At 41.0% G+C, this 15,766-nt stretch overlaps 1 protein-coding gene across 1 annotated transcript in view; it reads right to left on the minus strand.

The window, feature by feature from the left end:
- DZANK1 (double zinc ribbon and ankyrin repeat domains 1) overlaps nucleotides 1-15,766 on the minus strand; it is a gene marked incomplete at its 3' end in the record, with an annotated part of 71,830 nt that overhangs the window by 20,055 nt on the left and 36,009 nt on the right. Inside the window, exons 9-11 of the mRNA XM_082856800.1 lie at nucleotides 13,712-13,804; nucleotides 6,700-6,864; nucleotides 5,106-5,295 (exon numbers count right to left, since the gene is read on the minus strand). Of these exons, the coding sequence (XP_082712926.1) occupies nucleotides 5,106-5,295; nucleotides 6,700-6,864; nucleotides 13,712-13,804 (448 nt within the window). The remainder of the gene's footprint in view (nucleotides 1-5,105; nucleotides 5,296-6,699; nucleotides 6,865-13,711; nucleotides 13,805-15,766) is intronic.

A 15,766-nucleotide genomic window follows, 5' to 3' on the forward strand; every position in this document is an offset into this window, starting at 1 on the left:
TATTTTAAATGTCCAGGTTCCAAAAAAAAAGAAAAGAAAATTTAAGAGACAAAAAAAGAATGGAAAGAAACAAGAAACTGTGATCCACACACAGGAAAAAAAACAGGCAACAGAAAGTGTGAGAGAGGTCACATGTTGGAGATTTAACAAAGATTTCAAAGCAGCCATTGTAAATATATCCAAAGAACTAAAAGAAACGATGCATGAAGAGGTAAAAGAAGGTGCCTCATGAAATACAGAATATCAATAAATACATAGAAATTATATATAAAGAGAACCAAATAGATATTGTGTAGCAGAAAAGCATAATGACTGAAATTAAAAATTAACTAGAGAGACTCAGAAGTTAATTTGAACTGACAAAAGAATTAGCAAATTCAGAAACAGATGAACAGATATTATGCAATGCAAAAAACAGAGAGAAAAAAAGAATGAAGAAAAATGAACAGAGCCTAAGAAACCTGCAGGAAACTATCAAGCATACCAACATATGCATAATGAGAATCCCAGAAGAGGGGACAGAGCAAAATGCAGAAAAAATATTTGAAGAAACAATGGCCCCAAACTTCCCAAATTTGATGAAAGGCATGAATTTACACATCCAAGCAGCTCAACAAATTCCAAGTAGGGTCCACACCAAAAGACACACTTTTAAGAGACAAAAACAGAATCTTGAGAGCAGCGGGAGAGAAATGACTCATCACATACAAGGGATCTGCAAGAGATTAACAGCAGATTTCTCACCAGAAATCATGGAGGCCAGAAGACAGTGGGATAACATATTCAAAGCGCTCAAAAGAAAAAAAAAAACTGTCAACCAAGAATCCTATTCCCAGAAGTTATCTTTCAAAAATGAAGGCAAAATGAAGACGTCACCAGACACTAAAAAACTGAGGGAAGTCATTGCTATCAGACCACCCTATAAGAAACACTAAAGAAAGTTCTTCAGGCTCAAAGCAAATGACTCCAGACAGTAATGTGAATCTATACACACAAAAAAACAAAAAGCACTGATAAAGTAACCATGTAACTATAAAAGACATTATAAATGCCTATTTCTTTTCTTCTCCTAACAAATATAATAATATATTGCATAAAATAATATGTATATAGGTGTAGTATTTGTCCTATAACATATAGAAATGTAATATCTTGGCCAATAAGAGCACAAAAGCGGTGGACAGGAGCAAAGCTTGACTGGGCTAAGGAAATGGCTCCAGATGGTAACTCAAATCCACAGGAGTAAACAAAGACAACTAGAAATGGGAAGAAAGGAGGCTAATATAACAAAAGCCATAAATATATAATAAAGTTGACCCTTGAACAACACAGGGGTTATGGGCACCAACCTCCCATGCAGTTGAAAATCTGTACATAACTTTAGAGTTGGCCCTCCGTATCCATGGTCCCACATCCGTGCACTCAACCAACTGTGGATCATGTAGTACTGAAGTAAGCATACAGTGAAAACAAAAAATCCACATATAAACAGACCCACACAGTTCAAAGCCATGTTGTTCAAGGGTCAACTGTAGTTCTTTCTTCTTCCAGCATTTTTAAAAGACATAAGGTTATATAAAGTAATAAATATAACAGTGTTTTGTTGTGTTTGCAACATATATAGATATAATATATGTAGGCATTGTTGTTATATATACCTATAAAACAAGGAAGAAAGAACAGAGCTATATAGGAGTAGCATTTCTGTGTCACACTGGAATTAAATTACTATAAATCTGAAACATATTCTGATAAGATGTGTAAGGTAAGGGGCTTCCCTGGTGGTGCAGTGGTTAAGAATTTGCCTGCTAATGCAGGGGACACAGGTTCAAGCCCTGGTCCGGGAAGATCCCACACGCCGAGGAGCAACTGAGCCTGTGTGCCACAACTACTGAGCCTGGGCTCTAGAGCCCGTGAGCCACAACTACTGAGGCTGCATGCCACAACTACTGAAGCCCACGCACCTAGAGCCTGTGCTCTGCAACAAGAGAAGCCACCGCGATGAGAAGCCCACACACCACAATGAAGAGTAGCCCCTGCTTGCCACAACTAGAGAAAGCCCACGCAGCAACAAAGACCCAACGCAGCCAAAAATAAAATAAATAAAAAATTTTAAAAAAAGATGTATAATGTAAGCCCTAGAGCAACAGATAAGGGAATAAGCTGGTATGGAAAAACCTGAACGAACTTTTTGGTCAACCCAATATATAGGGGAAAAAACCCATTAAACATTCAAATCTTACATTAGAAAATATGCAACACAAAAGCAAGCAGTAAAGGAGGAATACAGGAACAAAAAGATACAAACATTTAGAAAAGAATGAGTAAAATGGAAGATACAAATCCAACTTTATCAATAACATTAAATGTGAATGAATTTAACAACCCAATCAAAAAACAGAGATTTTAGACACTTTAGATTCAAAAATACAAACAGATTAAAAGTAAAAAATATGGAAGTATATATATCATGCAAACAGCAACCACAAGAAAGCTGGACTGGCTATACTAATACCAGACAAAATAGATTTTAAGACCAAATAAAATGTTACTAGATAAAAATAGGGACATTTTATAATGAAAAAGGGTATCATGAAGGTATAACAATTATAAACAATTGTAAGTATGTACCTAATAACAGATAACCAAAATACATGAAGCAAAAACTGAGGGAAATGATGGGAGAAATAGACAACTCAGCAACAATGGTTGGACACTTTAATACCCTATTTTCAAAATGGATAGAACAACTAGGCAGAAGGTCAGCAAGAAATAGAACACTTGAACAGCACTCTAAACTAGCAGGACCTAATGGACATCTACAGACTATTCCACCCCCAAGAGAATATATATTCTTCTCAAGGGCACATGGAACAATCTCCAGGATAGGTCATATGTTAGGCCATGTCAAGTCTCAATAAATTTAAAAGGGTTAAAATCATACAAAGTATGTTTCTGATCACAATAGAATGAAACTAGAAATCAATAACAGACAGAAATTTGGGGAACTCACAACTATTTGGAAATTAAATAATTCTTAAACAACCAGTGGGTCAAAGAAGAAACCACAGGGGAAACTAGAAAATTCACTGTTGAAAGAAAATGAAGGTACAACACCAAAACTTATGGGATGCAGTGAAAGCAGCACTCCCAGGGAAATTTATTGTTGTAAATGCCTACATTAAAAAAGAAGAAAGGCCTCAAATCAAGACCTGAACCCCACAAAATAAATAAATAAATAATTTCACCTAAAAAAAAAAAAAGACCTGAACCTTTGACCTTGAGAAACTAGAAAAAGAGCAAACTCCACCTAAAACAAGAAGAAATAAGGAAATAATGAAGATTAGAGTGGAAATTAACGAAAGACAGAACAGAAACGCAACACAAAAAATCAACAAAACCCAGAGTTGGTTCTTGAAAAGAGATCAGCAAACTTGGCAAATCTTTACCTAGACTCACCAAGAAAAAGAGAAGTGACTCAAATTGCTAGAATCAGAAATTAAACAGGGGATATTACCACCAACCTTATTGAAATAAAAAGGATTATAAAGGGATACTATGGACAACTGGATGCTAATAAATCAGGTAACTCAGACGAAATGATGCTCAGCATCATTAGTCATCAGGGAAACGCTGATCAAAACCATAACGAGGGCTTCCCTGGTGGCGCAGTGGTTGAGAGTCTGCCTGCCGATGCAGGGGACACGGGTTCGTGCCCCGGTCCGGGAAGATCCCACATGCCACGGAGCGGCTGGGCCCGTGAGCCATGGCCGCTGAGCCTGCGCGTCCGGAGCCTGTGCTCCGCAACGGGAGAGGCCACGACAGTGGGAGGCCCGCGTACCGCAAAAAAAAAAAAAAAAAAAACATAATGAGACACTGCTCCACACCCACTAGGATGCTTGTAATGAAAATGTCAAATAATAACAAGTGCTGATAAAGATGTGGAAAAATCGGTACCCTCATACACTGCCAGTCAGAATGTAAAATAGTGCAGCCACGTTGGAAAACAGTCCAGAAGTTCCTCAGAAAGTTAAACATGTTACCATTTGACCCAGCAACTGCACTCCTATGTACATACCCAAGAGAAATGAAAACATATGCCACAGAAAAATTTCTACATGAATGTTCAGAGCACCGTTATTCTTAACAGTCAAACCTGTTCACACACACACACACACACACACACAAAGCTGGACACAACTCAAATGTCTATTACTGGTGAACATACAAACAAATGTCATATATCCACACAATAGAATATCACTGAGCTATTATTAAAAAAGTAGAATGAAGTACTGAAAACGTGTTACATGGACAAAACTTGAAAACATCATACTAAGTGAAAGAAGCCGGTCACAAAAGACCATATTATATGCTTCCACTTATATGTCCAGAATAAGCAAATCCATAAAGACAGAAAGTGGATGAGTGATCGTTACCCCCTTGGGAAGGGGACGTACAGGGTTTACTTCTGGGGGGATGAAAAGGTTCTAGAAATGCAGTGGTGATGGCTGCTGCTGTACTAAATGCCACTGAACTGTACCCTTTAAAATGGTTAAGATGGTGAATTTTATGTCATGTGAATTTGCCACAATAGAAAAAGAGATTATGGCAGTCAGCAGTAACGACGCAGACTAAGCACATTTCTGTGTTAGTAGCACACATTCTTTTTTTTTTTTTTGCGGTACGCGGGCCTCTCACTGTTGTGGCCTCTCCCGTTGCAGAGCACAGGCTCCGGATGCGCAGGCTCAGCGGCCATGGGTCACGGGCCCAGCCGCTCCGCGGCATGTGGGATCTTCCCAGACTGGGGCACGAACCTGCGTCCCCTGCATCGGCAGGCGGACTCTCAACCACTGCACCACCAGGGAAGCCCAGTAGTACACATTCTTATGTGCGACTTCATTTACCAACGCGACAACGGGGCTAAGAGTCAAAACATGCTAAAAGTTTAAGGAAGTGCTATTATTCATACAAAGCAAAATTACTTGAAGTAAGAAAAATAAAGGCACTTCTTGTACATAAAAATGAATCGAAAGGAAGATAAAAGACGTAATTTTCTTTCAGGGAAAGAGTGGGTTCCCTTCTGAGAGGAGAGTGTGTCTCACCTCTCCCTGGGCTGACGGCTGTGAGGAGAGGTTTATGGTCACTCATTTTCTCCTGCCTCTGCTTCTGAGAAGCCATTTCCAGTTCTTTTTTTGCCAGGAGGGTCCCAGACGGGTAGAACAGGCCAGTGGTCTGTGTGCCCACATCCTTCTTAGGCCCAGCATCAGGCTTGGGAAAAGGAACATTTAGGGGCTGCCAGGCAGATTGAGGCTGTATGAGCAAGGCAGAAAACATTAAAAAAAAAAAAACCTATAATATAAATTAATTAATTCTCCATTTTATCACAGAAAACAATTCTAATCAGGAGTAAAAGTATCTCCAAAACACTGTACTTTGAACTAAAAGGGGTTTTCAGGCCTTGCCTCACCTTCTTTGCTTGTTTTTCGCAGCAACTCCCAGCCTGAGCCCTGAAGCCAGCCCCACCCCTTGTCCACTGACTGTCTCAAATTCGGCAAATCAACTGATGCTCCCTGTCCTGCCGCCTGAGGCCTGGAAATCTATCCTCTCAGCTCTACAATTCAGAGGAGCATAGACTTTACTACCCATCCACACTCAACTACTGGGCACCTACATTTTCTCTGAGACACTCTCCTGCATCTGGGCCTGGGGACCTGAGAGGACCACCATGCAAGGATATGTACTTTGCACACTGCACAAAAGCATTGCATCTAAACGGGTAATATTCACATAGTGGACATTGTATGTTTGCATATTAGGACAATTTTTATGGTAAAAGAAAATGTCTAACAAAATTAGTAAATTACAATCAATTTCCAACAGATGGCAGTCAATTGTCTTGAGAAGAAAAACACCATGTCTCATTTGCACAAAGGTGCCACCTCGGTTATTGGCAGTCCCGGGATCTGCAAGTGTTTTCATTTGGGTTAAGGAACCGTGAACGCCCTAAAAATGAATGCAAAGTTGCTGAGTGCTTTTCATTTGGGTTAAGGAACCATGAACTCCCTAAAAATGAATGCAAAGTTGCTGAGTGCACGTGCATTCTCTCTAACAATCATCAAGCTTCAAATTCTTCTAATGAAGAGATTCGAAGAATCTAAAGAAGAGAAGAAACCCGAAAAGTCTTTCTGTAGCTTAGACAAATTCATAAAAGTCTAACACAAAGCTGGTTACAGATTAAGTCCTTCTGAAAATAACCTTGTGAGATTTTCCTCAAATATGCCCAGTTGTTATAAGTGGCGAAAGCAATTGTACGAACCCAATATAAGTTTTCTAAAATATAAAAGAGCAGGGGGAAAGTTCTTGGTGTGCTACATAAGAAATTCACGAGACGAGAGTACATTCTATCCCATGTATTTTAAAGCTCCCTAATGACATTACATCTATTACCTTGCACACGCAGTTAGACCTCGATTTACTACAGATAAATGCATATTTACATCTTTGAATTCTGAAGAAATCACTCGAGTGTTTAAAACATAATGTGGTTGAAGGTATTTACACACCCAGCTGAAAGTCCACGAGAAAGGTCTAAGTGTTTCGGCTCTCTTCCCCTGGGTTGGCTCACAGGGTCGAGAACACAAATTCAGAGTCACAACCCCTTCCTGGGTCCAGTTCTTACTACCATAGAGGCCTCACCTCAGCAAAAGGGCCAGGTTCTCCAGCAGCTGGAGCCAAGCTGTTCTCCACACTAGGTCTTGCCAAGGACTTCACGTAAATACCACAGGAGCCACAGAATCGTGCAGATGGGTGATTGCTGGCTCCACATTTATAACAAACGGAGTAGCAAGTTGCAACGCCAGGCTAGAGGATAGAAAATACTTTTATATTTTCATGAATATCAGAGACACAATTTTCCCATACAAATTACGCCCATACCATACAATCTGCAGCCGTCCAAAGAACACATGCCCATACCCTCTGACCCTGTAATTCTACCTTCTAGAATTTATCCTACAGATGGACAAATTCACAAAGAAGTATATTCAAGACCATTCCCTGCAGGATTGTGGTTTTAGAGGAAATAACTGAAAACAGCCAGCCCTAAACGTCCAGCACCAGGGGATGGTCTAAACGCACCACGGGACATACAGACAGCAGAAAAAATGAGGTTACTAACGAGATACACTGCTAGGAGCAAAGAACTGGGTCTGTGTTCGTATTAAACTACCAGTTACTTATTAATGCATCGAATGGCTGAAAGAAGACCTCAGAAAGTGGGTTACAGTGATTACTTCTGGGGGTAGGAGCCGTGGGACTAGGATGGGAAGGGAGACTAACCCTTCACACAAAACCTCTTGCATTATTTACATGTGACCCTTACTCCCATAAATAATTCTGCGTGTTTCATTAAAAAGGTAAGTAGACAATTCATAAAAGAAGAAAACACCAGGAGTCAACAGATGAATGAAAAGGTTTAACCTCAAAAAATGCAGATGAAAACAGCAATGAGACACCTTCTCAATCTGAGAGAACTACTGATCTCTGTCTGCAGATTCTTAGGGAAATAGGTGCTAGGACCCAAATCCCAAGAAGCGATTTCAGCAAGGCTGTGGAAGGGAGGAGCCTGGCTCCGGGGGCCCCTGAGGCACAGAGAAGCTGTGTTAAAACCCCCATGGCGGCTCCATATCAAGCTTCCCCTGCTCTCACGTGGACGGGTGGACACAGGGCCGTACGGGTGGGTCAATACCCCAATCCCCCTCCCGATCCGGAAGAGAAGGAAGCCGCAGACCAGTGCAAACCCCGGAAATACGGTGGTACTTCTGCCCCAAAGAGTAAAACTATGATGAGCTTCACCAGTGAATAAATTAGAACAAAGAACATGCGCTGCTTCATGGAAAGTCGAGGAAACTGGTGCCTCACATATCTTGAAGCCCCCGTTACCTGGGACGCCAAAGGCAGCATGCCCACCGCCCTCGCTGTGAGGATGTTACTAGAGAAAAAGCCTGAGGAGACGGGGCGGCCTGAGAGGTCACGGCCGAGGCTCATCCTCTCTCCTTGGACTCTGGTTTCCATCTGGCAATGTTAACTTACTTGCCACTCCTGACACAGGAGAAGAATTATTTTCTTTGGGGGGGGAGTTGGGATTGTCTCATGAGACTTTCTGAGACTCTGGCAGGCGGACCTGGACTAGAATCTTTGCTCCCGCTGCTAAACCCCACGGCAGAGGTGGCACGCGGGCGCCCTGGTCGCCTCTGTTTACAGATGAGGGAAAGCGAGGCACCGAGGGGATGAGCCCCGCGATCTGAACCCAGGTCAGCCGACTCTACGCTATAGCCGGGCTTTCATCCACGACTCCATGCAGCCCCTTCAACACAGTGGCTCCCTCACGGGGCGCTCCTGCGGCGGGATTTCACCTGGTTAAGCGCAGCTCAGTCCGCAGGAGTGCTCAGCACAGGGTCAGGCTCCCTGTGTCAGCTTCCTTCCCACTAGACCTGATTTCCTGGGGGGAAAGGACTCTCATTTCACACTTTTCCCCACAAGCACAGGACCTGGGACCTGGCACCTGGGAGCCACTCAAGTAGTTACTGAATGAATCAATCGATCAATGAATAACTGACTCCATTGATAACGGAAGGTGTGCATACATTATAGAAAGTGTTTACTAAGGATAATTTTTCCTCAAAGAAAACTATGCGCCCAGTGTATCCCGTTTTACTTCAGGGATTGCTCTGTTGTCCTAAAACAGACATCTTTCCAGAAAGAGGCTACCCCAGCTCCCAACACCCACAGATTCTGAGAAAGAAGACCCCTTTAGTATATACTTATCCTCGCCCCATTTATGTGCAATTAAAGGAAGACTCTTTGGGATAAAATCAAAGGAGAAACCCTTTGGAAACTTTTCCTTCAGACTTAAATTTCAATTTATCCTGCTGTTAAAGCAGGGTTTTGATACAAAACTTGCTAATCTGGGTTTCTAAATACAAAGCCTTCAGACCTTTCATTGAAATGCACAGTGATTCAGTTATACATATATACATTCATACGTATATGTGTATATATATATATTCTTTCTTCTCTTAATTTCTTTAAGAGATACATACAATTGTTTAACAACATAAACCACAACATTCTTGAAGGGTTTATGATGTATAAAGGTGTAATATGTATAACTGTAACATAAAGGATGGGGGAAAGGATATGAACCTATATAGTTGCAAGATTTCTGTATTTAACCTGATGTGGTACAATAATAACTAATTAGACTAAAAAGTTAAAAATGTATATTTTAATCACTAGGGCAACTACTAAAAAATAATCCCAAGAAATACAGCTAAAAAGTCAACAAGAGGGCTTCCCTGGTGGCACAGTGGTTGAGAGTCCGCCTGCCGATGCAGGGGACACGGGTTCATGCCCCGGTCCGGGAAGATCCCACATGCTGCGGAGGGGCTGGGCCCGTGAGCCATGGCCGCTGAGCCTGTGCTCCACAACGGGAGAGGCCACAACAGTGAGAGGCCCACGTACCGCAAAAAAAAAAAAAAAAAAAAAAAAAAAAGTCAACAAGAAAATTAAAATATAATTCTAAAAAGTATTCAAAAACCCCCAAAAGGCAAGAAAGTAGGAACAAAGGAAACAGATGGGAAAACTAAAAATCAATAATCAAATGGTAGATCAAAAACCAAACATATCAATAATTATATTAACCTTTGATGGACAAAACATTCCACTTAAAAGGCAGAAATTATCACAATGGATTATTTTTTAAAAAAGGAAAAACAAAATTACAAAAATTTAAAAATGAAAAGGAAAAACAACTATATGGAAGCCAGAGACAAGGTCCAACTATATAGGCTGAAAGTAAATACAAAGATAAAAATATTCCATGTAAACAATAAAAAGGAAGGCTGGAGTGGTTCTATATCAATATAGGCTGAAACAAGTTTAGGGGAAAAAATGTATTACAAGAGATAGAGAGGGAAATTTCATAATGATAAAGGTTAGATTCACCAGGAAGACATAACAATAAAAAATGTTTATGTGCTTAACAAAATACATGATGCAAAAAGTGACAGAATTAAAGACAGAAGTAAACAATTCCAGAATCATTGTTGGAGGTTTTAATACCCCTTTCTCAGCATTTATCAGAACAATTAGAATATGATCAGCAAAGACATATAAGATCTGTGCAACATCACACTTTGACTTCAGTGATATTTATAGAATACCCACAATGACGGAACACACTTTTGAGTGCAGCTGGTATGTTTTCCAGGTTAGATTATATACTGGGCCATAAAACAATTTTCATTGACTGAAAATAACTCAAATCATACAGGTTATGTTCTCTGACTATAATGGAATAAAATTATAAATGAGTAACAATAAGATAAGGGAAACCCCATATATTTGGAAATTAAACAACCAACCTCTAAATAAATCATAGGCCAAAGGAGAAATCACAAGGGATGTTAGAAAATATACTTTAATAAAATTTTAATAAAACTAAACTGAATTATAATAAAAATACAACTTACATAAATTTGTGGAATATTGCTAAAGAAGTTCTTAGAGATAAATTTGTAGTCTCTTTTTAAAAAGAAGAAAAATTTTTAATCAAAGATTTGAATTCTCACCTTAAGAAATCAGAAAGAGAATATTAAATAAAATCTAAAACAAAGAGAATAAAGGAAACAATAAAGAGCAAAATTCCAAAAAACGAAACCAAAAAATAGAGAAAATCAATGAACCAGAAACTAGTTCTCTGAAAAGATCAATAAAAGTTTTAAGTCTCTATGGGACTTTCCTGGTGGTGCAGTGGTTAAGAATCCACCTGCCAATGCAGGGGACCCGGGTTCGAGCCCTGGTCTGGGAAGATCCCACATGCCAAGGAGCCACATGTCCATGCGCCACAACTACTGAGCCTGTGCTCTAGAGCTCGCGAGCCACAACTACTGAGCCCGTGTGCCACAACTACTGAAGCCTGTGCACCTAGAGCCCGTGCTCCACAGCAAGAGAAGCCACCACAACGAGAAGCCCACGCACTGCAACGAAGAGTAGCCCCCCTCGCCACAACTAGGGAAAGCCCACACGCAACAAAGACCCAACACAGCTAAAAATAAATAAATAAAATTTTAAAAAATTATAAGTCTCTAGCTGGAGAGAGAGACTGAGAAAAAGAGAGAAAAGGCGGGAGAAAGGATGAGAGAGAGAGAGGAAACTGAGAACACAAATTACAAACATCTGGAACGAAAGAGGCGGTCGCACTACAGATCCTACAGACATTAAAATGGTAAAGAGGGGAAGTCATGAAAAAAGTGCCTGATAATACCAAGTGTTGGTGACAATGCAGAGAAACTGGAACCTCCATATCTCACTGGTAGGAATGTAAAACGGTATAGACACTTTGGGAAAAAAGTACGGCAACATCTTATAAAATTAAAGAGGAACTTAGATGGAACCAGCAATCCCAGTCCTATGTATTGACCCAAGAGAAATGAAAACTACGTCCACACACAGACTTGCATGTGGAATGTTCACAGCAGCATTATTCATAATAGCCTGAAACTGGAAACAACCCAAGTGCCTGTTAACTGGTGAATGGATGAATTCGTTATATTATATCCATAAGGTGGAATAGTACTCAATTATCAAAAGTTTTAAAAAATTAATACATACAACATGAATGAACCTCAAAACATTATGGTAAATGAAGGAAATCAAACACACGCGCACAAGAGCTACAGACTTCCTTAAAAGGCAATGCCACAGTGTCCGAAGGGATGAGTATTTTCTGGGGCTGGTGATTATGGGAGGGGCTCAGCTGCCAAAGAACATGAGGAAACTTTGTACGGTAACGGGACTGTTCTGTATCTTTACGGTGGTGGTGGTTTAAATGACTGTATATAACTACCAACAGTCATTAACCTGTAAAATTAAAGTAGGTGAGTTTTATTGCTTATAAATAATACCTCTATAAAACTTGGAACAAAAAGAGTTCCTTTAAATCAGCTAGTCTTAGACTGTCAGTAATTAGACAAAGCATTAACAGATACCTTGGGGAATTCCCTGGCCATCTAGTGGTTAATACTCTGTGCTTCCACAGCAGGGGTGCACGGGTCCGATCCCTTGTCGGGAACTAAGATCCCACAAGCCACGTGGTGTGGCCAATTAAAAAAAAAAAAAAGATATCTTGGCCAACCTTCCTGTTAAGGGGTGAATTGTTGTAAATCAACAATTAAAAAGAAAAATTTAAATAAAAGCAGAGAAAAGAAGTTACAAGTATATGAAAAACAAAGATTTTTTTAAAGGTAAATTGTATCTCCTCCAAAGAGGAGTCCTAACCCCAGCACCTAGGGTTAAATTTTTTCTTAAAAAAATATGACCTTATTTGGAAATAGGATCTTTACAGAGGTAATCAAGTTATTATAAAATGAGGTCATTAGGGGGGGCCCTCATCCAGTATAACTGGTGTCCTTATAAAAAAGGGAGACAGAGAGATACACACCCAGAGGGAAGAGGGTGTGAAGTCATACAGGGAGAAGGTGGCCAGGTGACTGGGGTGATGCACTCCACAGGGAGCTGGAGAGAGTTCCTTCCCTAGAGCGTCACGGACAACAGGGCTCTGGCAGCATCTTGATTCTGGACTTCAGGTGCCCAAAACTGTGAGACAATGAAATTCTGCTGTTTCCAGCCACTCGGTTTGCGGTACTTTGTGTTGGCGGCCCCGGGATCGCAACCCCCTGCCTGCTGATACTAACGTGCTGACTACACTGACCATCACATGCTTGTCCAGCTTCCCAAGTAATTGCTCCAAGATGAGAAGCCCCCAAACAGAGAGAAATATTATACAACGCCCCCAAGGAAGCAAGTATTTTTCTTCTAAATTGGCTACTTTCTTCTAAAACGCCTACTTCTTCATGGGATTGTTAGGTCAGGGCAAGAGCCACCAGGAAGTAATTTTAAACTTTATCAGAACATTTTATAAACATAAAACAGATCAGCTACACGGAACCTATTCACTATATTTAAATTCCTTCATTTTAAACACTCAAGTTAGGCTGGCAGGAAACCCAATGATGGGTGCCCACCATGCTCTCAATTTCAAAACACAGCAGGCACACCGTGGAATTGAGTCTTTTTTTGATTAAAGCCTCATTTCACTTAAGGGCTGAAAACTCACTTATTTTTGTTTAAAGTACTACCTGTAGTTGTTACCAGCACTTGTACTTTGCAACTTGCTTTCCTAGGAATTTGGGACTTGACATGCAGTATAAAATCAGTATGTGTACATTTTGCTTATTGATATGCTGTGATCTGAGGGAATCTGGAATGTTTTACCAAGATAAAGCTTAAATTTTTTCTTAAAAAAAAAAACCAAAAACTAAAAACCACAGCAGGCACAGTCCACACAGACGTGCCTGCCCGTGAGTGAAATGTGAACAGCCCCTACCCCACTGGCGGCCGTGCAGTCACTAAATGAAATTGTAAGAAATTGCCAACTTGATTGAATCACCCTGAAGACTTTGAAAACAGTTTTGTACTGGTGAACATAGAAATGTTGCTTTCACTTTACCGTGAGCAGCTTCTTTTGGTCTCTCCCCTCTCCTCCCCTACAAACTTCCTCTCCCCTCTGCAGACTATATTTCTTATCACTAACACTGAACATTTATCAGCCATTAAAATACAGGACTGGCACATGCAATCAACCTACCTCTTGTGATGAAGACAGGGGCCCCTCACAGGTGACACAGTATCTCAGGTGAGCAGGGTTCCCTGTGCCGCAGCTGCAGCAGATCGCTTTCTCCTTGAAAACAGAGAATGAGAAATACGTGTTTCCACGGAGGCTCTCTCATTTCTTCACAGATAAATGTATTCATTTTTCCTGCCAATTCATCTGCATAGTATAGCATACGAGGACTAAAGGGTGTTAATAAGGTGGAATAATATAAGAGGTACATTATCTACCACCATGATGATTAGCAGTCAGATATTCTGATGATTTCAGGATCTAAAACTTATCTTTCAAAATAACTTACATGGAACACAAGTTTGAACACACACACACACACCATGCAAAAAGGGAAACTATATGTAGCTGTGCTGATTTGAAGTGGCATCTGTGGGTTGATTCAAGTTTAAGGTTTTATTTCAAGGCATGATACTCTGAAAGCCATGAAAGCCAGAACTGAGAAGTTTCATATTTATTTAATCACGCTTTTTATTTCTTTCTTATTCAGTATTTAGTATGTAAATTCTTTAAGTCCAAGAAATCAAAGTACTGTTCAAAAAAAAAAGAAAGAGGGCTTCCCTGGTGGCGCAGTGGTTGAGAGTCCGCCTGCCGATGCAGGGGACACGGGTTCGTGCCCCGGTCCGGGAAGATCCCACATGCCGCGGAGTGGCTGGGCCCGTGAGCCACGGCCGCTGAGCCTGCGCGTCGGGAGCCTGTGCTCCGCAACGGGAGAGGCCACAACAGTGAGAGGCCCGCGTACCGCAAAAAAAAAAAGAAAAAAAAGAAATAGGTGTTCCTTTGAGCAAACAGCTGTGCAAGGAAGTCATTAAGCAGTCTTTCCAGCCGATCAGCCAGCTAGAGACCCTATACTAACACCCAGACCCTGAAATTGGATTTAGGATTTAGGAATTATTACAACATAAATAGTGTCAGACAAATGAACATAGTTTTGAAAGAAACAAACCCCAAAATGAAAAAACTGAGAAAGAGTACTCATTTGGCCTTAGGAAGGCAAAGTGACTATGTTGCACTGCTTCTGGGTTATTATTTTTTTCATTGTGGAAACTGTGCTACTTGGTGGGCTCCGTCTCCTGGCTTCAACAATAAACAGGAAGGCCCAAGACCAGCAAAAGAGTACACGTTTACAAGTAACCTAGTTCTTGGCCTGGGGCCCACCCCACGGGGCTCTATATTAAATATGAATTCAGATTTGCTCTGTAGCTTCTCGCTTAGAAATGGAAAAGTAAAAAGACCGTCTTAGAAAATGGGTCACAAGTTCAACCTTCTGAGTCAGGAACCTGGGGATAAGCTGCAATACAGAAAACAACAAGAGAAAAAGAAAAGATGGTTAACACAGCCTAGCCAGAGTTCGGCCATGGGAGGTTGGCAACTAACATCTGTTTAGTCACTGGACTATTCTGCAGAATTCCCCCGTCCTTTCCAAGTCATCCTCAAGTCCCACTTACGTAAAAGACCCCAAGGTCTTCCTAGGAGCCAGAGCCAGCTCGGGAAACCACAGTTCCCAGCCCAGAGAACGCCTCACGGGCAGAGGCCAACTCACTGCTCCTCAAAATGGCAGAGAACCGTAGACTTGCTCTCCGTGGGTCCTGACACCTCCTGGTTCCAGATTTCTCCCCAGTTGCTTAAGGTCCCCAAAGCATAATCTGCAATCATCAGAGCTTTTCTGTGAGATTTAAGGCAGTGATCTTCCTGATCTGGTAGAATCCACTGAGAAGTGAAACAAATTTCCTGTCCCTCAGTTAAAATACAGTGAGATCTGTTTGCTGCAAGAAATACTCTAGAAAGAGAAAACTATAAACTAAGTAAAACTGCTTACTTATTAAGTCCAATGGCCCTCAACTTGCAGGACCCACAATCTAAAACTAGTATGTCCTGGGACTTCCCTGGTGGCTCAGCAGATAAGACTCCACACACCCAATGCAGGAGGCCCAGGTTCGATCCCTGGTCAGGGAACTAGATCCCACATGCATGCCGCAACTAAGACTTTGCATACCACAACTAAGGAGCCCACGTGCT

The sequence above is a fragment of the Leucopleurus acutus genome, assembly GCF_964270905.1.
Source record: "Leucopleurus acutus genome assembly, chromosome: 16".
In the NCBI taxonomy this organism is placed as follows: Eukaryota; Metazoa; Chordata; class Mammalia; order Artiodactyla; family Delphinidae; genus Leucopleurus; species Leucopleurus acutus.